General features: G+C 37.8%; 2 protein-coding genes across 5 annotated transcripts; one reads left to right on the top strand and one right to left on the bottom strand.

The window, feature by feature from the left end:
- Nucleotides 1-12: 12 nt before the first annotated feature.
- lsm12b (LSM12 homolog b) lies at nt 13-16,435 on the bottom strand. Its single transcript, XM_079801488.1, has 5 exons — nt 16,240-16,435; nt 14,028-14,161; nt 7,809-7,918; nt 6,516-6,642; nt 13-684 (listed from the first exon to the last, which is right to left on the bottom strand). The coding sequence occupies exons 1-5, from the start codon at nt 16,364-16,366 to the stop codon at nt 592-594; spliced, it is 591 nt and encodes a 196-aa protein (XP_079657614.1). The 5' UTR covers nt 16,367-16,435; the 3' UTR covers nt 13-591.
- A 705-nt stretch (nt 16,436-17,140) lies between these two features.
- Nucleotides 17,141-26,875, top strand: g6pc3 (glucose-6-phosphatase catalytic subunit 3). Of its 4 annotated transcripts, none has more exons than XR_013815399.1 (7): nt 17,148-17,549; nt 21,124-21,230; nt 21,330-21,420; nt 22,465-22,583; nt 22,661-22,802; nt 25,108-25,710; nt 26,387-26,871. XR_013815399.1 is itself a non-coding variant. In XM_079801675.1 (6 exons), the coding sequence occupies exons 1-6, from the start codon at nt 17,311-17,313 to the stop codon at nt 25,448-25,450; spliced, it is 1,041 nt and encodes a 346-aa protein (XP_079657801.1). In that variant the 5' UTR covers nt 17,141-17,310; the 3' UTR covers nt 25,451-26,869. The 4 variants fall into 4 exon arrangements, 1 of the variants encoding a protein (XP_079657801.1); XR_013815397.1 differs by having other exon boundaries at nt 17,153-17,549; nt 25,108-25,809; nt 26,335-26,875; XR_013815398.1 differs by having other exon boundaries at nt 17,153-17,549; nt 25,108-25,679; nt 26,387-26,874.
- The last annotated feature ends 20 nt before the right edge of the window (nt 26,876-26,895 follow it).

Genomic DNA, 26,895 nt, shown 5'->3' with positions numbered 1-26,895 from the left:
ATATTACAGTCAGAATTTTTGTTATTTTTATTTTAGAAAATGTCCTTTGTAACGTGTGGCATCTGAAGTCACATTTTGTTTAAAATACAGAAAAGACAGACACTTGTAGAACAAACAGCCAAAGAAAAAAAAAAAACAAAAACATCAAAGTAAATAAAGCTAACAAGCTTTTCTGACTGGTTTGTTTTTTCTTTTTTTTGACAAAATGGAATAGAAGGCGAAGGAGGGATGTAAGAGAGAAGAAAATATGAAAAGCTATTTTTAGATGAAACACAGGAGGAGGAGGAAGAAAAAGGGGCAGAGGGGGGATAAGACACTGTTAGTCAAAGAAACTATGGTTTGTTTGATGGTTGGTGTTTTAAATTATCTTTATAAAGTCTAATTTAGAATGAACTCTTTTCACTCATGTTTCTTAAAACATTTTTGCTTTTTTTATGGTTTTTTGTTTCTTTTGTTGATCTTCCAGACCCTAGGCCCTTGGTGCATCCACCCTCGGACTACGACGCAGAGGGGGAGATGAGCGCTGGTTTCGACCAGCTGTTAGGCCCTTGATGCCCGTGGTGCCCTCCCCAGATGAGCCATACCCCCCACTCAGGAGGATAAAGACGAGTCCTTCTGTGTTTGCTGTGCTTGTGTACGCGGCATCGACTTCTGGCTTTCCACATCTCTAAAATGTTTCTCAACCTGAAAAAGACAGACACGAAAGTCATGGCAAGCGATCGATGAGACTTGTATACGCAGATGCACCATCAAGCATGAAACGTTCAGACATATGTCACCTGCCTTGTATAGAATAAAGGTTTCTACACTGACAAGCTTAGAGCATAATGTACTCACAGAGAAAACATGTCAGTCAGTGAACATTAACATGTCAATAATCTTTTTCATTTTTTATAGTGGAAGTGAAAAACACTACTGCTGTGTTCAGTGTTTCCCATTCATGGATTTGTTTGTGCCGGCCCGCCACAATATCAACACTGACCACCAGAAATAGATTTCAGTGCTTCCCATTCATTAACTAGACTGTGGTGGCCCGAAAATATATTTTAACTTCTTATAATTCTCATAAGCTTATTTATTAAAAGGTCCCATGACATAAATTTCACATTAGTTTTCTAACATTAATATGAGTTCCCCTAGCCTGTCTATGGTCCCCATTGTCCTCCAGTGGCTAGAAATGGAGACAGGTGTAAACCAAGCCCTGGGTCTCCTGCTGTGCCTTTGAGAAAATGAAAGCTCAGATGGGCCGATCTGGAATCTCCCCTATATGCCGTCATAAGGGGAAACGATTACCTCCCCTTTCTCTGCTTTGCCCCCCCAGAGAATTTGGAGAAAATGGATTTGGTTTATTTTTACATTTAATTCAGTCGCGATGTCAGTTATTTAAATTGTGATTAGACTACAGAGAGCGATCAAAGAACACTCTTTATAATGTCCGGATCTGTCAATCACACGTTGCGAGTTCATCTGCCCACTTGCCCAAACTGCCGTTATAATGAATGACGCTGTTACGCTGCACAGCGAAGCTCTTACTGTATTCTAGGGATGGCTCGATACCACAAGTTTGGCTTCGGTACGGTACCACAATCTAATACCGAAGTAGCGATATTAAGTCGATACCATACAGGGTCTGAATTTTGGCGCGGGTATTGCGCATAATTTTACTCACTCTCGCAGGTTTGAGGTTTATAAAGCAGGAAATTAACGCAAATGTTTATTATTAAATGAATCAAAGATTATCAAATCAGTCATTTGGAAACTTTCTTGTGCAAAGTAATTTCAGCAATACACCCTTCTCTAGCTCTCAAAATTAGCAAATTGCTTCTAGCTTCAAAAGACATCGCACATGCACTATAAATGCAGTCTGCGCGCTCCAATTCAAAACTTACGCTTTTGTTTCGGGACAGCTGACAGAAATCACTACCCACGTCTTTTTAAATCTTGCCAATTTGAACATGCGATTTTATAGCATTCCGTCATACATGGGATGGGAGCTAAGAGAGAGTTTTCTTTGTGCTCATACCAACAACAAACACACAAGCCTAAAGAGCGTCGCGCATTCCAAATTAAGTTGTTTTTCTTTAGTCAAATACACACAAACTTATGTCAAATGTCCATCTTTAGTGAGCACTCACATAAACACAGTCGGTTACGTCTTACGCGAATATAGTGCAATAGTATGCGTGCAAATATTATGAAATCTAAATGTCATTGGTTGAAACGAACGCTGGATAATTCATTACATTTAAACGATAAGATCTTATGTATGTGCGTTGATCAGTGTTAAAAGAAAATAAATGTCTAAATTAGATCGTTTGATTTATGCACTCACCTGTCAATCCTAATGTCTTGCACAAGACAGGATGGGCAAGTGACAGATGCTTGGCAAGGTTTGATGGTTCTTCAGCAGTTTTATAAGCAAAGTAATTCCAAATTTCACGTCTAATCCTCTCTTTATTAACTCCTTTTGTGCGTGTTGAGTTAGATTCAACTGCTGTATTCATTTTGTTCCTCTATGGCGCCAAATGACATTTGCCGGTTTCGCATCAGTTTGGGTAGCGCACTGCCACCTAGCGGTGAACTTCGGAACAGCAGTATATACCGAAATGAGCATAATTTTGATATCGTACCGTTTGAAATAAAATACATACCGGTATTCTCCCAGTACCGGTATACCGCACATCCCTACTGTATTCATGTCGATTTTGTGTTTGCTGTTAGTTGTGGTGAAAGCATTTTGTGAGAAAACGTGCTGCAATGACGAGATCACTGCATTCACGCGATCAACAGACTGCATGTGTAATCAATGCTCATCACCGCAGCCTATCATATGATGGGAATAGATCTAAATGCTATAATCAACACTTTCACGATTTGTTAATCTCGACAGCTGTAATAGTAAAAAAAACATAGTAAAAGTATTCGAGAGGGTTCCACATGTAATACGCATTTCAAATGCAAAGATGTGAGCCAATCACAGCAGTGGGCGTTTACACCGAAGTCTCACAGCAGACACGCCCTTCAAACAGAGCATTCAAGCCTGAGGGCTAAAATCAGTAATAGAAAAAAGCCTTTTATTTCTAAATTATGACATTTCATGACGGTTAAAAAAAAAATTCATACTAACAATATAAGTACACCTCAGGAAACATTATAAAATAATTAAAGAAATCCACATCATGGGAACTTTATTAAAGTTACATGGATCAAAAACAACAACAATAACTAGGCATTAGACATGTGCCGGTAAACGGTAATACGATATACCGCAATAATGAACATGCACAATATTGTTATCGTGGGCACTTCAAAATACCGTGAATAATTATTTATTACGAATTATTCAGATTTTTAGAATGTATTTTAAGAATACTTTACCCATCAACCGTTTAAAATGAACAACGCGTCAAAGAGGAACGCGCACTGATGTAAACAGACCGTTCATGAGCCGAGCACATGGCGGAAGGTGTGAAGACGCACTGAAGTGCACATTCACTTTCAGACAGCAGAGGGCGCTGATGGAACAGCAGAAATACAGCCGTTTCCCCAGTGACCACAATCCGGTGCTCATCATCACATAACCTAATACTTAAAGACTTAAAGTCATTTTCAAACTTAAATTTTTTTTTTAAAGTTTTAACTTACATGCCCTAGATATTGTTTGAATATGTTCTGACTGTTTTTCAATCACACACTTTACAATATGGCTCCATTATTTAACATTAGTTCATTCATTAACAAACTGACAATGAAAAATACTTCTAAAGCATGTATTAATCTTAGTTAAATGTACATTTCAGCATTTAATAACACATTATTAAAATCAAAAGTTGTAACTGTATTAATGGACCTGAGCTTACACTAACAGTTGCTTTTTTAAACTAACATTATCAAAGAAGAATAACTTCTGTAAAAATGTTGCTATTCGCTCTTTGTGAATGTTAATGCATTAACTGGCGAGACATTATTGTAAAGTGTTACCTATTGTTCTTTATAATTCTTAAGCACTTTAATCTGTTTTAAATATTTGTTTACTTTATACATTTTTGTGTATTGCTTTATTGTATTTAAATGTTTGGTTCTTTTGTTATAAGAAATTTTTTAAACCTGTTATAGTATGACAACACTTTTTTTGCAACTTTTTTTAAAATATTGTGATAATACCGTATACCGTGATAAAAGCTTCAGCAATTAATCGCAACATGAAAATTGTATACCGGCACATGCCTACTAGGCATATTTTATTTTATTCAGTTTTTATTACTTTTTTGTGGTGGGGTCAGTGAACATTTTGGCAAATTTAAAAATTTGAACCACTGGCCTGACTGGGCCTGTAGAAATATTCTTAGCATTGAGCTCTGAATATTGTCAATCCATCCCTACTGTTGCATTCCACTAAACTTGTAAAGGTCACAATACGAAATAGCCTTTTATTGCACTTATTCAACTTAAAAGAACTTAATGGCAGGAAAACATCCGCCATGCAAATGCCAATTTTGACAGATGAGAGTGAATGACGTCACAAAACACTTGAAGATCAAATGATGGCAATTCTTGTCCACAATTTGGCTGCTAGGAGACGTCGCTGACAATTGAACTGCAAAGCTAACAGCAGCCTTGCCATTTAGTTTACGTCTTTCAAGCATCAACCAATGGAACGACTTCATTGTTAGGAGTTAGAGAGATCCATTTAAAATATCCCACATTTGACTTAAAGGGTTAGTTTACCCAAAAATGAAAATGTCATTTATTCCTCACCCTAATGCCGTTCCACACCTCCGTTCATCTTCTGAACACAAATGAAGATATTTTTGTTCAAATCTGAAGGCTCAGTGAGGCCTGCATAGCCAGCAATGACATTTCCTCTCTCAAGATCCATTAATATACTAAAAACATATTTAAATCAGTTCATGCAAGTACAGTGGTTCAATATTAATATTATAATGCGACGAGAATATTTTTGGTGGGCCAAAAAAACTAAATTACGACTTGTATAGTGATGGCCGATTACAAAACACTGCTTCGTGAAGCTTTGGAGTGTATCAAATCAGTGAGTCGAATCATGATTCGGATCGCGTGTCAAACCGCCAAACTGCTGAAATCACGTGACTTTAGCGCTCCGAAGCCGCTGATTCGACTCACTGATTTGATACGCTCCAAAGCTTCACGAAGCAGTGTTTTGAAATCGGCCATCACTATACAAGTCATTATCTCGTTTTTGGCGCACCAAAAATACTCTCGTCGCTTTATAATATTAATATTGAACCACTGTACTTGCATGACCTGATTTAAATATGTTTTTAGTACAATAATGGATCTTGAGAGAGGAAATGTCATTGCTGGCTCTGCAGGCCTCACTGAGCCTTCAGATTTCAACAAAAATATCTTAATTCGTGTTCCGAAGATTAACGAAGGTCTTACGGGTGTGGAACAGCATGAGGGTGAATAATAAATAACATTATTTTCATTTTTGGGTGAACAAACCCTTTAAGATAGGACTTAAAATTGACTGCTAGCTTAAAGTCCCAGTGAACCGGAAGTTGCAACTGATTTTATTTCAGTGCTGTAATGCATTTCCAAGTGAAACGGAGTATTGAATAGAGGGCGGAGTTTTACTTCAGCGCTCCTCCTCTCCATCTCGCGCTCATAGCAGACTCACGGTTGGAGGGGAACGGTTAAAGCTGCACTACTTAACTTTTCCGTCCACTAGAGCAGTGTTTCCCAACCACGCTCCTGGAGGCACACCAACACTGCACATTTTGCATGTGTCCCTTAATCAAACACACCTGATTCAAATGATCATCTTATTAGTGGAGACTCAAAGACCTGAAATGGGCAGATAAAGGAGACATGCAAAATGTGCAGTGTTGGTGCGCCTCCAGGATCGTGGTTGGGAAACACTGCACTAGAGGACACCTATTCAAAACAAAAGGCGTAGTTTGATGACGGCAAGTTTGAGCGCAGAATCTTGGGACATGTGGTCTTCACCTCACAGCCAAAGCGTTTCTGCTGAATGAAACCGGAAACCGAGGGTAACGCAGATATGACGCAATCGACAGGCGACTCTCTCACACGTCCCGGTTCCTTGGGTAAAATTGCAATTTTCTCACGATTTACAGATAGTTGGAAACATTTGGGATATTGTAAGTACTCAACTGAACAAAATATATAACCCTGGCCTAGTGGTTTTTGGATATTTTACTGGATTTTTTTGTACATAGTGCACCTTTAAGGATATTTAAAACCCAAGCTGTCACACAGTCGTCATTGGTTTTCAGATTTTGATTAAAGATTACTACGGCAAATAATTTTTTCCTGTGTATTAACTTGCACGGATTAATTGTTCACCCCAAGACCTGTAATGTGTGCTAACAAAGTAAATAAGATCGATTTTGATTTCATGAGGACTTTAACTTTTAATATTCTCTCTTGTAAAAAAACAAATCTACGGCATTGGTAGAGAGCTCTTAACACATTGAAATGAATATATATTAGTGAATTGAAAAGATACTCACAATTTTGCGTATATGACTTAGAGCACTTCCCTCTTTGCCTTTGCAGTTCTCCACCTGGTAAGGTGGTGAGATTACGACGTCATCCATCACAATGATGTTCTTCTCCTGCCATTTACAGTCTTTGATGCTGGATAACAGAGATCAAACGACAAACTCAAGGTGGGCACACCAGCGGTGAGCAATAACGCTTAAAATGATCAAATGAAGAGTAAAGGCCCCGATATACTCACGGCGAAGCTCTTTTTCGTTCTTTGCTTTGGGGTAAAAAGAAGTTTGAAATACGTGAGCAGCGGTATAGTGTTAGCGAACATCCTGACGCCGCCCACGCTACTGAAAGCGGCGTTTAGAGGAATATGTAAATATGTGCTGCATGCGTGCTTTCCTCTCAGTAAAATAAACATACAACCAAAATGACAGCGGTGAGAAAACAGTCTAGAAAGTCAAAGAAAGCATCTGATAGCGATGTGGATGTTTGCACATGCTCTGCAATTCAGCACTCCAGTCACGTCACGTTTATTTATATACCACTTTATAAAATAAGATTGTTTTAAAGCAAGCAGATTTACAGTTTTATACAGTGTTAGTGTCTCTTTCAATTACAATTACAACTTCATTTTCTATAGCAGCTCTCCAGTGTGTGTTCATGTTTTTACTCACGGATGTCTGACATCGAGGGACTGAATAGAAGAAATGAACCGGAGATGATTTCCACAACAAAGGCGGAGCCTCAGAGCCACACCAACCTATTATGTAATCACCATGGACCAATGGTAGTTCGTAGGCGTTTACCAGCCTGGGGTGGGTTTCCCAAAACCAACCATGGGCGCACGTTCCGTCGATACCAACAGAAATCAATGGAAATTTGTTTTTGGAAACACGCCCCACTTTGGCAAGCCGCTTCAAACTCCCGAAAGAGACTTTCGATTACGCTTGAAGTATATCGGGGCCTTAATATAGAAACACGTTTCATGCTTAAAAATAGTTTAAGCTCAAGTTGTCAGTAGATGATTGTGTTTATTGAAATCACATTGACCTTGCACTTTAATTCAAGCATGGCAGACCGCACGAGGGAGGACCACCGTGTCAAATGCAGAATTACAACAATTTCTAAGTTACAGATTTGACTGCAGTCTTTATCTCACATCCTTTTAAAACTCAATTCAGTACAATACAATCTTTACAATACAATAACAATACAAATCACCCAGAGAAGTTTAACATCACTTTCATTATAGATAAAGACTGTGGTCTTACATTTGGTTTCACAATGCAAGTAAAGTTTGCAAGTCTTACGTTTTGTGTATAGTCTGGAATAATTGCTGGCCCTCAACTGACACCCCAGCACTGATTGCATAGGCTTGGGACAACTTGTCTTCCTTTTCCGTCCTTGCCCGATTTGCAAGCTGCAGAACAAAAGATGTCAAAATAAGATATTGTCAGACAGGCATCATCTCAATCTTGTATTATTTAGCATCACATGTTCATCTGGTGTCAAAACTCTGCTCCTGGAGGGACACGATCCTGCAGAGTTTAGCTCCAACCAACTCCTGGAAGTCTCTAGTAATCCTGAAGACCTTTGCTGTGTCCGAAATCACCCCCTAAACCCTCATTTTTATTCCCTAGATTAGTCCACTTGAAGGAGTGAATGAAAGCGAGTGAGTGATTTCGGACACTGAGGGCTGCCGCTTTTGCATTTTTTGTGCTTGTTTAATAATCACTCGAAACTTAAATTGGCTCCAGTAACAAAATTAAAAGATTTATCTTTAACTCTCTGCTGGAAACTAAGTGTAAACCTTAATTAAGCAATTTAATAATTAATTTATACATGTATGATATTATGCAGTGGCCAAATTGGATCAGCGGATTGGAAAAGGGATGGATGGATGAGCTACGGACACCATCTTCTGGTCAGATGTGGGAATTCATGTGCAACGGTGGATTATGGGTATTCTCTAGCTGTTGAGTGTACATCAGTTGCGCATTGTTTTGAATGGGTGCACTCAATAACGTCCACTATGGTTTCAGACACCACTACAAATGGCTGCCAGCTCAATAGTGGCCTATTTAAGGGTATAGTTTTTTTTATTTTTCTACAAACCACCATGGCTCTGTTTAGACTGCCAGCAAAAATCTTTTGGATTTACAGATTTTACCCAGAAGGTTTTTTTTTTTGTAGATCTGGACTGTAAAAAAAAAAAATGTATTTAAATATTTTTTTTAATCTGATTAAAACCACATTTGGAGGTGGTTTCAAATGTGATCCAATAAGATATTTAGAGATGCATCTCAGTCTGGACGCTCAAATCGGATTTCAAATAATCTTTTGCTTCACTCTTAATGCGACATATATTGATAACATCAAAATCTGTGACGGAAATATTCATATATGCCGTCCAAAGATTTTAGCCATGACTACAGCACAGAAGGGAATCACAATATGGGACCCTGGACTACAAAACCAGTTGCACGGGGTTCATTTGTGGAAATAGCCAACAATACATTGTGTGGGTCAAAATTATCAATCATTCTTTTATGCCAAAAATCATTAGGATATTAAGTAAAGATCATGTTCCATGAAGATATTTAGTAAATTTCCTACCGTAAATATATCAAAACATTACTAGTAGTAATATGCATTGCTAAGGACTTCATTTGGACAACTTTAAAGGCTATTTTCTCAATATTTTGATTCACATTCCAGATTTTCAAATAGTTGTATCTCGGCCAAATACTGTCCTATCCTAACATCCAAACATCAATGGAAAGATTATTTGTTCACTTTCGTGTGATGTATAAATCTCATCTGCTCCCGAGGTAGTACTTTTACAAAGTTCAGGAACTTTCCAGGGTGGGACTTGGGCGCTGAACATGCTGATTGGTTGAACTCATGCAGCATTTTATTTCAACCGGCATTTTTAAAAGTCTTTTGCGAGTTTTGTTCTGCGTTCTTTTGTCTTGCTCTCTCTGTCCGATGGCGCGCGTTCGTCTCAGCCATCTCACGGTCCGTGATAGCGGATTATAACATACGTTGTCTTATTTTAAATCTAGCTTTACGAGCTTTCAGAATACGCTTTAGTATCAGTTTTGTTAATTACCCCTTTAGTAAACCAATACATAACCAGCACAGCTTTAATCTCCTCCATACTTGTTATTGTTGCAGAGTGCAGACAGTGTCGCGCAAAAATGATTACTGTTCGTCGGTGACTGGGAGGAGTCGAGCGCAGTCCTACATCACCGGACTAATTTGCCTAATCTTCCCGGTACTTTAGGCCGCAGTGGAAACGCAGGCAGTAGCAGGTCTGGGGCAAAAAAGTTCCTGGTACAAATTGTTCCGGCTAATTTCGGTGGAAACGGGGCTATATATTCCCCCACATCCGTTTTGAAAGCCTCATCACATACATTAACAAAACAACCCATGCAGTTAGGGAGGTTATGTCTAGACACAAATCTTATTTGATCACTTACAATTAATAGTGCAGACAGTCTGAAAATTTCTAATTTGAGAAAAAATTATTTGCCTGCAGTCTGAACATAGCCTATGTGAAAACAATAGAGGTTTAATAAAACCATAAACAACACAAATAACATCAGAAATCAGTTTTCTATCAACAAATTAAGTGTATAGCAGTGCTGATGGTACAACGAAAAATGATAAACTTTGCAAAAAAGTCTACTGTGGTAGATAAAACTGCCTGGCTATTAGTGGGCGGGACTGCTTTACTTTGACACAAGAGCGTGCTGAATGAACAGGTGTAATGTGAAAAACAGACTTTAAAGCAACTGCAACTAACGATAAGAATACCGTTAAAGTACCGGATCGATCAGCAATATCAGTAAGACTAGTAATACCGTTAAAAGCTTAACGATACCCATCCCTAATTACCAATAGGCCATACCAACTACAGGTGCATCTCAATAAATGAGCTTAAACTTAAAAGGTGAAACTAATATGTTATATAGACTCACTGCATGCAAAGTGAGATATTTCAAGCCTTTATTTGTTATAATTTTGATGATTATGGCTTACAGTTTATGAAACCCCCAAAATCGAAATCTCAGAAAATTAGATGACATGAAATGACAAGGATTTTAAATACAGAAATATCAGCCCTCTGAAAAGTATAATCATGCACATGTACTCAGTGCTTGGTGTGGGCCAGTTTTGCATGAATTACTGCCTCAATGCGGCGTGGCATGGATGCTGTAAGGCTGTGGCACTGCTAAGGTTATGGAAGACCAGGATGCTTCAATAGTGGCCTTCAGCTCTTCTGCATTGTTCGGTCTCATGCCTCTCATCTTTCTCTTGGCAAAAACCCCATAGATTCTCTATGGGGTTCAGGTCAGGCGGGTTTGCTGGCCAATCAGGCACAGTAATCTCATGGTCATTGAACCAGGCTTTGGTACTTTTTGGCCGTATGGGCAGGTGCCAAGTCCAGCTGGAAATTGAAGTCAGCATCTCCATAAAGCTTGTCTTCTGAAGGAAGCAGGAAGTGCTCTAAAATGTCCTGGTAGACGGCTGCATTGACTCTGGACTTAATAAAGCACAGTGGACCAACACCAGCCGATGACATGGCTCCCCAAACCAACACAGACTGTGGAAACGTCACACTGGACTTCAAGCATCTTGGACTCCCAGGTGAAAAATACATACTACTAAATGCATTAAAAATGCACTTGAGTATGTTTTTATTACAATACAAATATACTATAATGCATTTTTAATACATTTAATAGTACGTCTTTTTCACCTAGGTCAGGTGTGCCTCTCCATTCTTCCTCCAGACTCTGGGACCTTGGTTTCCAAATAAGATGCAAAATTTGCTCTCATCAGAAGAGAGGGCTGGACCACTGAGCAACAGACCAGTTCTTTATTTCTTTATCCCAGGAAAAACACTTCTGACATTTTTCAGCCCATATCCAGGATCCATCTGTGTGTGGTGGCTCTTGATGCAGTAACTCCAGCCTCAGTCCACTCCTTGTGAAGCTCCCCCACCCATTTGAATGGCCTTTTCTAGGGCCCTATAAAATCTGTTTTAATGTTTCCCAAATTAATTTTTGGAAATTCAGTTTTTTTACCCTTTACTATTATTTTAGTCGTAAAAAGAGTGTGCTTTTAATGATTATATAATAGAACATAAAATAGGAATGACCTTAAATTTATTGAGGTAACAAACATCACATTTACTCAGTACTTTTCCGGACAAATACTGCAGGATGTAACATAACACTGCACTCCAAGTACTTCAAGGCACAACAAAATATTAGTTGTAACTAGTAGAATTAGGTACTGCTCCTTTAAGGCGGAACGCACTCTTACTAACTCGCTGATGAGTGAGTGGGCAGTCCGTAAATGGAGCGCGAGCTGTGAACATCGCATGTATGCGTTTTATATTTATGTTGCTCTTGCCCAGTTTATTTTTCTGTTCAGTAACACAGTTGTCAGTGGAGTGTTTGCAAACTGCCCCATGTGTATGTGGGATCGACACTAGTGTTAGACCGATATATTGGCTGGCCGATATTTGCAATTTTTACGTGTATCGGCCAATATAAGGCTGCTGCGTTCGCCGATATTTTTTTTCCTGCATTATTTACAGACAGGCGTCCACAGGGCAGCTCTCACCGCCTTCAAACTGTCTTGCTCTCCCTCCCTCACGCATATTAATCAAAATAAATTGCGAATTGACACGATGGTAAAAGGTGGAAAGACTGAAGTTTCACGTGGAGCATTGGGAGATTTTTTCCTGAATTACTGCTGGTGTTGCTCTACAAGAGATTAAGTTAAGTGCACTTACACTCTAAAAAATGCTGGATTAAAAATAACCCAAGTTGGGTTGAAAATGGACTTACCCATCAATTGGGTTGTTTTAATCCAGCAATTGGGTTGTTTTAAGCAAACATTTAACCCAACCGCTGGGTCAAAACAACCCAATTGCTGGGTTAGTCCATATTCAACCCAACTTGGGTTATTTTTAACCCAGCATTTTTTAGAGTGTAACCATTAAATTACTAGGCTGTAAATAGTTTTAAAATTAAGTATAGTACAGTCAGTGTGCACTTTATTATGCTGCTTGCTTGTTGCTACTGTGTGCAATAGTGTAATTATTTTATTTATGCTTAAATATTTATTTTCAGAATTTATTTTCACCACTGAACTCTTTTTCCCTTGTCCTACCTCACCTGTTTTTACTATTTGTTAAATATTGTTTTTTAGTTCAATAAAATGTTCCTTTTTTAAATTGTACATTTTAAATGATCATTGTGTCATTTTTATGTTTTAAATTGAGGGAGCAAAAGCAGTATCGGCTCAAGAAAATTGGCAGCCCGTATCGGTCATCGGCTAAGGCTGATGAAAAAAAAAAAAATCGGTATCAACACTAAAAAATCCATATCGGTCGATCCCTAATCGACACTGATAATAAACCTTATGTGAAATGTCAGATACGTTAGTTTTGCTAACACTTACAACCTTTCAGGCCAGCTATCTGTGTGAAGTGTTACATAGTTTATATAAAAGTTTAAATGAAAGTGCTCCATTAGCTTTTTCTTTCAAGTAAACAAAAAATATAGGACGAAACAAAAGTTCACCTGACACATAAAAGTCATGCGGGAACCGCTCAGCTCAGTACTGAGGACTTAGCATCAAGTTTCTTAACTTTTTCGCCGATGAAAGCAGAGCCATGGAGAGCCGCTTCAACATACTTTCATTGTTTTGAAGGGGGAGCTGAAACGACAGGAGGGGTTGTCACCCAGATTTGCTTCCCCTGGTCTGCATTTTCCCCAGACATACGTTCTTCTTCCACACAAAACAGAATTTCACTCCAAATATGTAAAATTCTGCGTTAACACTAGATTCCGCGTTAATGTGCCAATTCCGTGATAGCGGAAATTATAGGGCCCTACTTTTCCTGACAATCTTCTCCAGGCTGCGGTCATCCCTGCTGCTTGTGCACTTTTTTTCTTCCACACCCTTCCACTTAACTTTCTATTAATGTGCATTGATAGGGCACTTTGAGAACATCCAACTTCGTTTGCAATTACCTTTAGAGGCTTTCCCTCCCTGTGGAAGGTGTCAATGATGGTTTTCTGCACAGCTGTCAGGTCAGCAGTCCAGAACCAGACTGACAGACCATTTAAAGGCTCAGGAACCCTTTGCAGGTGTTTTGGACCAATTAGCTGATTAGAATGTGACACTTTGAGCCTACAATACTGAACCATTTCACAATATTGTAATTTAAGATTTTGATTTTGGGGGTTTCATAAGCTGTAAGCCATAATCATCAAAATTAAAACAAATAAATGCTTGAAATATTTCACTTTGCATGTAATGAATGAGTCTATATATTAGTTTCGCCTTTTAAGTTGAATTACTGAAATGAATGCACTTTTCCACGACATTCTAATTTATTGAGATGCACCTGTATTTTGTCAATGTAAACAAATTAAAATGTATACAATTGTGATCGCACCACCCACCCTTAGAGCATACATTGAAATTTCAAAAGATGATCTTACCTTGCTAACATTCAAAGATGCTAGAGGAGGAGGAGTTTCAGTGCGGTCGTTAATTATATCCACCTCTGAAACATAGGCTAAGTTAATCAAGATGACGTCGCTGAGGTTGGGCTTACCGCTGGAGGAAGGACATTCTGGGAGGAGCGGTTAAGGATAAATCAAACCAAGATTATGCAGATGCTCTTTCACTTTAAAGGTGCACTTTGTAACTTTTCTGTCCGCTAGAGGTCGTCTATTCAAAACAAAGGCGTAGTTTGATGACGCCACGTTTGAGCGCAGAATCTTGGGACATGCGGTCTTCACCTCACAGCCGGTGGGAAAGACAGAAATCATGTTGATGGATGTGATTATTAACGTTACAGTAGTGAAGCAGAGCAGGAGCGAGTGTTGTGGAGCTGACGGACCACTGGAGCGATTGTTAATGAGATGAGCGCAACACACGCATCGCGAGCAGCGGGACTTTTATTATGACACAGTCTCCGGCGCCATTTCCGCTTTTCCGGTCATGAGTATGAGGTAAAGCAGCTCTGTTTATCACATTAGACACATCTGAGTGTGTTGATAATGAAGTTATGATGTTAATCGGTGCGTTCTCTCGGCGGCTGCTATGACACTTGTTCACACTGCAGTGAGAGTAAAGCGTTTCTGCAAAATAAAACTGGAAACCGAGGGGAACACAGATATGAACCAATCGACAGGCGAGTCCCTCACACGTCCCGGTTCCTTTGTTAAAATAGCAATTTCCTCACGATTTACAAATAGTTGGAAACATTTGGGATACTATAAGTACTCAACTGAACAAAATATATATCACTGGCCTAGTGGTTTTTGGATATTTTACAGAAAAAAGGTTACATAGTGCACCTTGAAAAAACAGGTAGGTGTTGAATCCTCTTGTTTGGGAAATTACTTGGTTTACTAAACATTAGAAGTAGTTACCGACACACTTGTTTACAATACACCAAAGACATTGAGTGGTTCAACTACCACCATGTGCATAAGGTTAGATGGCCATTATTCTAAGGCCTAGATGTAAAGCAGAGAGCAATACATAACATGAAACCAACATGAGTAATTGGTTGAGCAAGCCTACAAGACATAAGACGGAGGACAAGTGTGACAAGTGATGCCATACATGTCAAACCATCAAAAGGTCACATTTAAACAAGTGTGACTACTGAACAGGAACAAGAGATTTCACATTTCTAAAAATCCCACATGAGGATCAACCTAACGTGTGACAAGCTGATTCATTCATTCATCACTAAGAGCAATCTCCATCTTTTGTAGATACCTGAAAAATACATTCCCTGCTTAGCCATTTAATCTACCATACTGTATCATATTTGATACACACATTTCTAAATGATCAAAACTTTGCTGACATAAAACTGTAGTACAATATACTACATGGCGTCTGAGTGATAGTTTATACTATAGTATCTATTTTAGTATCATTGAAAAAAACATCCAGGTCGTGGTGATGTGAAATCTGCAATGATTTTTAGTAAACCATGCCAGGTCAAAGGGTGTCAACACTCATTTGGTCACCCTTTAAAATGACATGTCGAAAGATGTCAACTATATTTTAGCTTTCGTTTGCGTGGAAGGAAACTGTTTGTGATATATTTAGTGCATGAAATACATAGTGAATAGGATGGCCTTCAATCTCAGCATTCACAAACTCCTCTATTTGTATAACACGGGCAAAACTAAATGAATATGACCGTTCAGTCTGATATTATTGATCCGAGAACAGTGTAACTATATCCCGCTTGTAGTATGATAGTAAACCGGCGTATGCTAATCAGCCTGGGCATATTTTTTCTTCTACACACTAATACTTACTGAAGTAATACAAAAAGATTCGTTCATAAATCATGTAACATGCCCTATGAGAGCTGCCATTATTACACTGGAAAGACGTTAGCTTAGCGCGGAGGCTAATATTGTCGGTCGCGAGGACATGCTAATCAAGAAGCTAACCACAAACAACACGTTCTCAACAGTGAACCCATGTCAAATCAACTAAGCACAGAAAACACCAAGCGACAAACATAGCTGATCGTGTCCAAACACAACACAGAGTGTAAATGAAGCCAGAATAGGCGTTGAATGAGGCCACTTGCGCACACATAAACACGCTCGCGCGGAGCATCAGTTTGACACAGTCCAGCGGTTTAAACGCACATATCCGAGGAATAAAGGATACTCAGAGTCAACATCTTGGACGGGTAATCGAAAGCCACCACCTCTCCCTGCAAACGTTGGCCTAAACAGGTGAGGCAAGAGACATGGCTCCCGACACTGAAATACTCCCCCGGTCCAGGAGCCGCCATCTTCTCCGCCAGGGAAACCGGACCGCGAGCTTTACGTAAACGCACGCGACGGCGTGACTGCTACGACGCAGCGGCACGTCAGGTGACAGGAAAGAGTGGTAACACGATTATCCTTCTATTAATAAAATAAACATAAAATAACATAACATAACATAAAATTATATTAACATGAACAAAATATTATTATTATTAATAAGATAATACCTACACAAATAAATAAATACATAATAAATAAATGTTACCACTTTTGTTTATGCAAGAGATGGACAACATAATGAATATTCTTATTTTATTTGGGAAATATATACACAGCAAAATACATGTCAAGATCTTTTATGACTCTTTAATCTAGATAAAGAACAATCGTAAAGTTATTAAGACATCTTTGTCATTGAAAAAGATAACAGATGTATGACTGTCGTCTGATATAAGGATATTGTTTATATGGATTTATTTTTATGACTGGATTGCTCTACTGTAAATTCAATAAAATAATTGAATTCAACTACAATATATTTGTTTATTTTAAAGTTGTATTTATTTCAGAAATATCAGTCAGATATGGAACAAAAAGTACAGAGTGAGATAAATAATAACAATACAACAGAGTAAATGTATAAAAACAAACACACACGTTAAAATTTGGTGGTTATATGCATTTGAAAAGCTTTTTTGTTTTCATAAGGTTCTTAATTTGTGTGCTTAAAAGGGTTTCAGAGTGTATTTATAAACTAATATTTGAAATATGCGTTTTAGTGAATTTTGTCCCACTGCGGTACCCGTCTTAGTGGAGGTCTGAACCATAGACATAATAAATACGTCTATGGTCTGAACTCCTGACAGATCAACAGCCGCTGCAGAAGCACCTTTGACAGTTGGTTTAACTCAGATTCACGCAGTCTGTTTCATGTAAGATGAACAGGCGACTTTAATGCTATCTGTGGATGTTTATTCATCATCCTATAATGGAGACCGTTCACCGGCAAGGCGTTTGGATGGCGGAGGCTCTTCAGCAGAGAACCAGCAGCTACGAGGATTTCTGGCTAGTCTCTTCTCATATGGGCGACCCGAAAGCTGCAGTCCTCCTGGTCTTTCCTGTCGTGTTTTACATCCACCGACGGACGGGCATCGCTGTTCTCTGGGTCGCAGCTTTATCAGAGTGGCTTAATTTGGTTCTCAAATGGTATGACTTGCTTTGCATGTTGGGGTGTTTGAAATTGAAACTGAATGTCAGATGATGGGTAAACTAGTTTTATAATGACTTCTTATGTAGTATATATTCCACATATATTCCACATGAAGGTTAGTAGTATAAATATGTTTAATGTATTATAAAAACTTTCAAGCAGCAATATATTTGCGTTATATATATATATAGCATATAGTGCTGCTTGAAAGTTTGTGAACCCCTTGCTGAATTTGTGAATATATATATATATATATATATATATATATATATATATATATATATATATATATATATATATATATATATATATATATATATATATATATATATATATCGCATTTAGTGCTGCTTGAAAGTTTGTGAACCCCTTACAGAATTTGTGAACATATATATAAAAAAAAAAATATATATATATATATATATATATGTTAACAAATTCTGCAAGGGGTTCACAAACTTTCAAGCAGCACTATATGCGTTTTATATATATATATATATATATATATATATATATATATATATATATATATATATATATATATATATATATATATAACGCATATAGTGCTGCTTGAAAGTTTGTGAACCCCTTGCAGAATTTGTTAACAGTTTTAACAAAATAAGAGAGATCAATCAAATTGCATGTTATTTTTGATTTATTTAGTACTGTCCTGTATAAGATATTTTACATAAAAGTTTAATTACATATAGTCCACAAGTCTAAAAAATAAAAAATAGCTGAATTTATTAAAATGACCCGGTCCTAAAGTTTACATCCCCATGATTCTTAATATTAGTGTCTTTCCCTGGATGATCCACGGCTGTGTGTGTGTGTTTTGTGATGTTGTTCTTGAGTCTCTTGTTTGTCCTGAGCAGTTCAACTGACCAACGATCTTCAGAAAAATCCTCCAGGTCCCCAAAATCCCTCAGTTTTCCAGCATCTTTTGCATATTTCAACCCTTTCCAGCAATGACTGTATGATTTTCCATCCATCTTTTCACACTGAGGACAATTGAGGGACTCAAACACAACTATTAAAAAGGTTAAAACATTCACTGATGCTCCAGAAGGAAACAACGCATTAAGAGCCGGGGGGTGAAAACTTATTGAATTTGAAGATTGTTGGGGTAACAGCTTAGGACCCAGGACCAGTAGTGAAAAATGAAGACCAGGAGTCAGATTAATTAAAGAAAATTTTACTGAAGAATAGTTTGCAGTTTCATCAGCAGAAGCCAGCTCAAGAGGAGTTCGTAGGCCGCACTCCCTCTAACAGTCTCCCCGCCTCCGTCTAACGTACATACAATTTTCTGAACAGTTATACTGTTTTCAAGGTCTAGACACGTCATTACTGCCATGTGGAATGATTCTGATTGGTTCTAACAACATGCAACGTAAGCAACTTTCCACACGTAGACAGATAGGGACATATATCTCTCAAAATGCGTAGACTCTGTGTCGCCCAGGCCCAGATTAATCCTCAATGACCTCGGAGGTCACAGAAAAGACGCCTCAAAGTCTGGAATCGTCTGCCGAAAGGACCATCTCCAATACTGGATCTGCACAGAATCATGAGACGCACACACAAAGTTCCCCAGAAAAACAGTTTCCATCAAGGTCGGGACATCTTAACTAACTATCAACAAAGCACTTCTCCAAAACATGCTGATACTACATTTAGTACAGAAGTGACTTTATTCTATAAAGAAAGAAAAGTATCAGAGAGGTACATTTCTCCCCAAAAGAGTCCCATAGCTGTTACATGGATGACCCCAGGGGTCACCTCAGTAAGACATATAGTTAACACATGCTGATCTCGTTTTACTCCTGGAGTGTATTACAACACCAAGGACAGTTGCCTGTCAGCACGTCTTGACACAGACATCAGAGCAGCTCCTGAATAATCTGGATTCAAAAGCACAGAGCAACTAAAACACTACAATATCCAAAATCACTCCGTGAATATAGAGAACAGATTTATCAAATGTAGGAAATGGTTATAACTTGAGTATCATTCATTCTTATTTTAATATTGAACATAAAATCATTCTTGAAGGATATGTGTCTGATGAAGAGACAAGTGATGTTTGGCTTGACCCTTGACCCTTCAAGATCAAGATAAATTGTACTTAATTTGTCTTCTGGGATACATGCAAGTATCTTCTGTTGCTTCTGAAGGGCAGTACTAAATTAACAAAATTAGAAAAATGTGGACGTCTCCATCCTGCGTCGTGCTTCCTTCTGGAGCATCAGTGAATGTTTCAACCTTTTCTAATAGTCGTGTTTGAGTCCCTCAATCGTCCTCAGATCTCAAAATCACACAGTCCCTGCTGGAAAGGGTTTAAATATGCAAAAGATGCTGGAAAACTGAGGGATTTTTGGGTCCTGGAGGATTTTTCTGAAGATCGTTGGTCAGTTTAACTCCTCAGGACAAACAAGAGACTCAAGAACAACAACACACACACACACACACACACACACACACACACACACACACACACACACACACACACACACACACACACACACACACACACACACGGATCATCCAGGGAACAACACAACAGTTCAACTTTTGAATTTTTATAAATTCAGCAATTTTTTTGTCTTGTGAACTATATATAAACATTTTTTATGTAAAATATCTCATTCAGGACAGCACTAAATAAAAAATAACAAGCATTTTGTATGATCTCTTATTTTGTTAAAATTATTCACATTTTCAAGATTCTGCAAGCGGTTCACAAACTTTCAAGCACCGTGTGTGTTTTTTTAAAAACCCTCATAATTCAATTATAATGAGCACACTATAATTGTGTTTGGGACATGGATTTTAATGGTGAGACTTTTGTTTTTGTAATCAGGCTCTCAAAAATTATATAAAAATTTAGATTTAATGGCCAATATATTGGTTCAAATTATTGGTAATTATCGGTCAAAAATTTCATATTTTATATTTACATATAACTGTTTTGTATGGGTCAATCTCTCGAAAACATGTTTGGGTCACATTTCACCCCAAATTACAAGAAGAAAAGTACTTGTATAAAAATAAATGCTATTTTGCATTGTTTTAACATTATTTTTATGATAAAGCACATTTCCCTGAAACTTCCCTGACGTTTTATTTTACTTTTATATATTTAGTTGTAGAGTTGTTATTCAGAATAGTCAGAATACCAGCATTGCTTATATAAATATGGCAATATGACATACTAAAACCACATATAAATCAATGAATTATAATTTTATTTTAATTTTAAAGCAGTTTAAAAAAAAAAATCACTTCAGTTTAAAAAAAGTGCTGTTAATATTTTTGTGGAAATATTGCTACACTACCATTCACAAGTTGGGTGTAATAATTGAGCACTAAATTAGCAGAATTGTTTCTGGAAAACCCTCATTAAATCAATGTAGTAATTTCTTACTCTTTTGATTATAAATGATTCCGAGTGCATTTAGAAAGTAAACTGTAGAGAACGTTCTTTAGTTTTTATAAAATGGTAGTTTTAAGCTCAATGTTGTGAATGGCGTTTCACGCTGACTGTCATTTATGTATCTTGACACTCAGGATCCTCTTTGGCGAGAGGCCATATTGGTGGATTGGAGAATCTGGATTGTTTTCTAAAAACCCACCGAAAGTCCAGCAGTTCCTGTCTACCTGCGAGACTGGCCCAGGTAAAGCAGTGAAATGATCCTCCTTATATAGATCGTTTTACCTCAACCATTTCCAGATGTCAATGAAATGAGCCGTAATGCCTCAGCCATGTTTCTCAGGCAGTCCTTCAGGTCATGCCATGGTCACTAGTGCGGTCTGGTGGCTGATCGTCTCTTCACTGGCATCATTCTTTCACACTCGCACAGGCAGGTCTGTCTTTAAACCCAGAAAGCCATTAAAGTAAATGTCAGAATAACTTTTATTTTGCAATATTTCAAGATCAATGTTTACTGGACTGAAGCAACTGATGTAAACCTTACTTGATTAGCCATACATGCATATATATATATATATATATTTTTTTTTTATTATTATTATTATTTAAAATTATATAATAATATATATATATATATCATTATCTTTTTATATACTTTATATATTATTCATTTTTAATATATTATATATAAATACATAACTAAATAAATATATATATATAATATTATATAATTTTAAATATTATTATTATTTAGAATTATATAATAAGATATATATTATTTTTATTATTATTATACAGTGTGTATATATATATATATATATATATATATATATATATATATATATATATATATATATATATATATATATATATATATATATATATATATATATATATATATATATATATATATATATATATATATATATATATATATATATATTAATTCAAGTTAAAATGTGAGTTTTAAATATGATCCATCAGGCTTTTAAGAAAAAGTTTATTTAAGTTTACATCTCTCAATCATCATTGTATTGCATTACATTATACGTTTTTAAAACTACAGCTTTGATCATAAAACTGAGCATTTAAATATCATCTTACTAAGACATATTATTGGGAAATATACAACTTCTGAAGTGACAACTATATCCATTTTATATAAGTGGTAATTTCATCGTACATTTTGGCCATATAAATATTATCATATGCACCAAATGTTTCTCCTCCTCGAGTGTGAGCTTCAAATATTCTCACTATATGAGCCATAAAAGCCTGATGTATCAAATATGATACTCGATACAAAAAACATGCAAACTTTTGTCAATATTTTGTCTACTGTTCCATTTAAAAAAAGGATTTTATACTATTATAAGGTTCTCACATGCTCTAATAATTCACATCACAGCATTAGTGCAGACATATAAATGCTGTTTATTCATATGTTATACTAACTAATCAAACTCTTTGCTGTACAGTAAGATATTAGCTGCAGTGCCGTACCTGTTGTACGCAGTATTTTTGGGATGTGTGGGCCTTTCTCGGATCTTCATCCTGGCTCACTTCCCTCATCAAGTCATCGCAGGTCTTCTGACAGGTCAGTCATAAATACATACATCCATACTCACTATCTTTAACAAAAATATATAGGATCTTAATGCACTTTCTCCACAGGGGTGTTGCTGGGGGTTTATCTGAACCGGACTGTGCCTGAATGCCGCCCCCTGCTGTTCTTCTTTTGCTGTAGCTTGACTTTGCTCTTTGGAGCTCTTGTGCTGCATGGTGTCCTGGAAAAGACTGGGATTGATCTCTCTTGGTGGGTACAATGTGACATTTGAGTTAATATTGTGTAAAAATTTTTACATTTCTTTAGCTTAACACGTTTGATTGGTAACACTTTATAATAAGGTTGTATTAGCTAACATAAGTTAATGTTTTAGTTAACATGAACTTACCATGAGCAACACCTCTGTTCAGCATTAGTTCATCTTTGGTAACGTTAGTTCATAAAAATCCAGCTGTTCATGGTTTGTTCATGTTAGTTCACATACATTAATGTTAACAAGATTTTAATAATGCATTAGTAAATGTTGAAATTAATTAACAAAGATAAATAAATGCTTTATAAGTGCAGTTCATTATTAGTTCATGTTAACTAATGTAGTTAACTAATGTTAACTAATGAAACTTATTGTAAAGTGTTACCGTTTGATTTCAGCACATGTACATCTCAATTGTAACAATTAACTCTTTCCCCGCAAGCGTTTTAAAAAAAGAAGTTGCCAGCCACCGCCAGCATTTTTGATTATTTTCACAAAATGTTCATGGCCCCCCAGAATATTCTGTTGTATGAATATCGGAACATGCAATATATCAAAAGAAAGCAACATTTTGACCAAAAAGCTGAGTAAGACTACATCCGGATGGGATTCACAACAATGATCAAAACACAGATGGAGTAGTTTGAGTCCATCAACACCCCAAAGCTTCACAGTCCTGTAGCTCATTTCATTCAGTAACATTAGACCGTTTTAATTCATATGCTGTTTAATGTTTGATGATTGCGTTACTTATTTTACATATGATATTGCTTGTTTTGCTTCTTTTTCATCCGTGTTTTGATCAGGAGATTCTGTAATCTTTCAGAAGATGTGCAATAGCACCCTCTGGTGTGCCCCAAGCGTCCATTTAAGGCCCGCTTCTCTTTTCCCTTTATATGCTGCCATTGGGTGCCATGTTTAAGAAATAGAAGATCTCCTGCCACTGCTATGCTGACTGGGGTTGAGTATTGAGTTTGATACTTTTTAGGCACCGACCAAATTGCCTCGATACTATCGAATATCGCAAAAGGTCTTGTCGTTCGATACCAAATTTCGATACCTGTGGCTTAATCTCGTCAACGTCAGTGAGCCAGTAAGCATGCAGCATGAATGGCTGTGGCGGAAAAACACTAGCTTACGCCCGGAGACGCGGCTCGCACGTGAGTTCTTAGTGTGTAAAGCCCAATTTATACTTCTGCGTTGAGTGTATGCCGTAGCTACGTCGTAGGCTGTGTGTTGCATGCATAGTCTATGATGTACCCTGACGTGCACCTCTCCAAAAATGTAACAACGCGTCTTTTCTACACGGACCGCAAGCGCTGTGATTGGTCTACCAGAACCCTTCCCTCGGGGGTACACATGCTCCTTCTGGGAGGACGCAGAAGTATAAATTTAAATTGACGCCGATGCAGAAGTATAAATCAGCCTTAACCCCGACTGCGGTGCATTAAGGCTCCGACACGGCCACCAGAGCCGGAGATCTTATATTTCTTAAACATGGCACCCAATGGCAGCATATAAAGTGAAAAGAGAAGCGGGCCTTAAATGGACGCTTGGGGCACACCAGAGGGTGCTATTGCACATCTTCTGAAAGATTACAGAATCTCCTGATCAAAACACGGATGAAAAAGAAGCAGAAACAAGCAATATCATATGTAATCAAATCACATGTAAAATAACGCAATCATCAAACATTAAACAGCATATGAATCAAAACTGCCTAATGTTACTGAATGAAATGTCGCTCCAGGACGAGCTAAAGGACTGTGAAGCTTTGGGGTGTTGATGGACTCAAACTACTCCATCTGTGTTTTGATCATTGTTGTGAATCCCATCCGGATGTAGTCTTTCTCAGCTCTTTGGTCAAAATGTTGCTTTCTTTTGATATATTGCATGTTCCGAAAAGTGTGGCTACATTTCACCAGGCTCAATGCCAACAGTGGCAATGCACTATTTGGGACAAGATAATTGCTGCCAAGACCAACAACATGACAAATCAGAAGCACGTGACTTTAACTTAAACTTAAGAGCAGAAAGTTGCTCCGTATTCGACTGCAGGAAGAACTGCAGCGCGTCACATAAATGAACCGAAACTCAGCATATGGGCTACTTACCTCACAGGCATGAGAGAGCTTGAAATGTCTGTTTAATCGAGCCAATTCAAATAAAAAACAACATCTTGGATGAGATGGGGGTGAGTAAATTATCGGGAAATTTTCATTTTGAAGTGAACTAATCCTTTAATCCTGTATGAATGACTTGTTTCACTGCAAACTTACACTCTTATACTGTGAACCGCAGGTCCATCTCGCTGGCTAAGAGGTGGTGTTCTCACTCCGAGTGGATCCGCTTGGACACCGCGCCCTTCTCCTCTCTGAACCGTGATGCCGGGGTTCTGCTAGGGCTTGGACTTGCACAGTATTGGAAGCCAGATGGATGGGCTCTTGCATGGGTACCCAGGACTCTCTGTCTGGCTCTGTCGTCCATGGCCCTCCACTACATCAGCAGTTTCCCTCTTCCCACTGTTCCTCCTCTTCTCTTCTACTTCCTGTTCTTCCTGAAATACACCATTGTGCCGCAGGTGGTCATGGTGTTAGTACCAGGATTTGTGCATCTCCTCACAGCCAAACCCAAGAAGGAGTGAAAGGGAATGCCGCAGCGTTCGGTGTTTGAAACATTGACACAAATCATCTGAAGGTCAATCATTAATGGAGTTCCATTTAAATACAAGCAGACAATGCAGGCGCTTGCAGCTTTAAAGATTGTTTTGCCAAGAAGAAGCGAAATGGAATATGGATTGCTGCAGTTCATAAAAATGTAGTTTGTGCCAAAGAAAGTCTTAAAGGAACACTGCGTTTTTTTTTAGAAAATAGGCTTATTATCCGACTCCCCTATAGTTAAACAGTTGAGTTTTACCGTTTTCGAATCCATTCAGCCGATCTCCGGGTCTGGCGGTAGCACTTTTAGCATAGCTTAGCATAGATCATTGAATCTGATTAGACCGTTAGCATCTCGCTCAGAAAAATGACCAAAGAGTTTCCATATTTTTCCTATTTAAAATTTGACTCTTCTGTAGCTACATCGTGTACTAAGACCAACGGAAAATGAAAAGTTGTGATTTTCTAGGCCGGTATGGCTAGGAACTATACTCTCATTCCTGCGTGATAATCAAGAGCTTTGAGCCGTACCATGAGTGCAGCGGCGCAATGATATTACACAGTGCCTGAAAATAGGCTAACTTCCATCAACATAACCAATGTGACAACCTGCTTACACAGGGAGCGCTGGGGACTATTTTTAGATGCTGTGTAATATCATTGCGCCGCTGCACTCATGGTACGGCTCAAAGCTCTTAATTATTATATATGAGAGTATAGTTCCTAGCCATACCGGCCTAGAAAATCACAACTTTTCAATTTCCGTCGGTCTTAGTACACGATGTAGCTACAGAAGAGTCAAGTTTTAAATAGGAAAAATATCGAAACTCTTTGGTCATTTTATTGAGCGTGATGCTAACGGTCTAATCAGATTCAATGATCTATGCTAAGCTATGCTAAAAGTGCTACCGCCCGACCCGGAGATCGGCTGAATGGATTCGAAAACGGTAAAACTCAACTGTTTAACTCTAGGGGAGTCGGAAAATGAGCCTGTTTTCAAAAATAGTGGCGTGTTCCTTTAAGTGAAAATGTTTTTTCCTGTTCTTTGATGATTCTTTTTAAAAAGTACAATTGTTTACAAAATTGTTTTAGTTATTTGACTGGTCTAAAACAGACTGAATCAGTTGTTCTAGGTGTTGCTAAGGTGTTTAGAATGGTTGGATTTATTTTTGTTTTAATGTCTGCCAGAGGAAAAATCACTTAGAAATTCTATCCTCAACAGCCTGCATGATTTTGAGATATCATATGTGTCGGTTCAACACGTGGGCGTTTGCCAAACATGAGCAATAGTCATGATGCTCGCCCTGATTTGATTTGAGCTGGTTGCCACTGACAGGACAAATAGCAGTTCTGTTCAGCTGTAGGCCTATATAAAGCAAACCACAATAAAACGAACAATCTTTTGCCCAGTGTTTTACATTTCTTACATGTA

This window comes from Gobio gobio, assembly GCF_949357685.1.
Source record: "Gobio gobio genome assembly, chromosome: 20".
Lineage (NCBI taxonomy): Eukaryota > Metazoa > Chordata > Actinopteri > Cypriniformes > Gobionidae > Gobio > Gobio gobio.
This window is presented reverse-complemented; position numbering and strand designations above follow the sequence as displayed.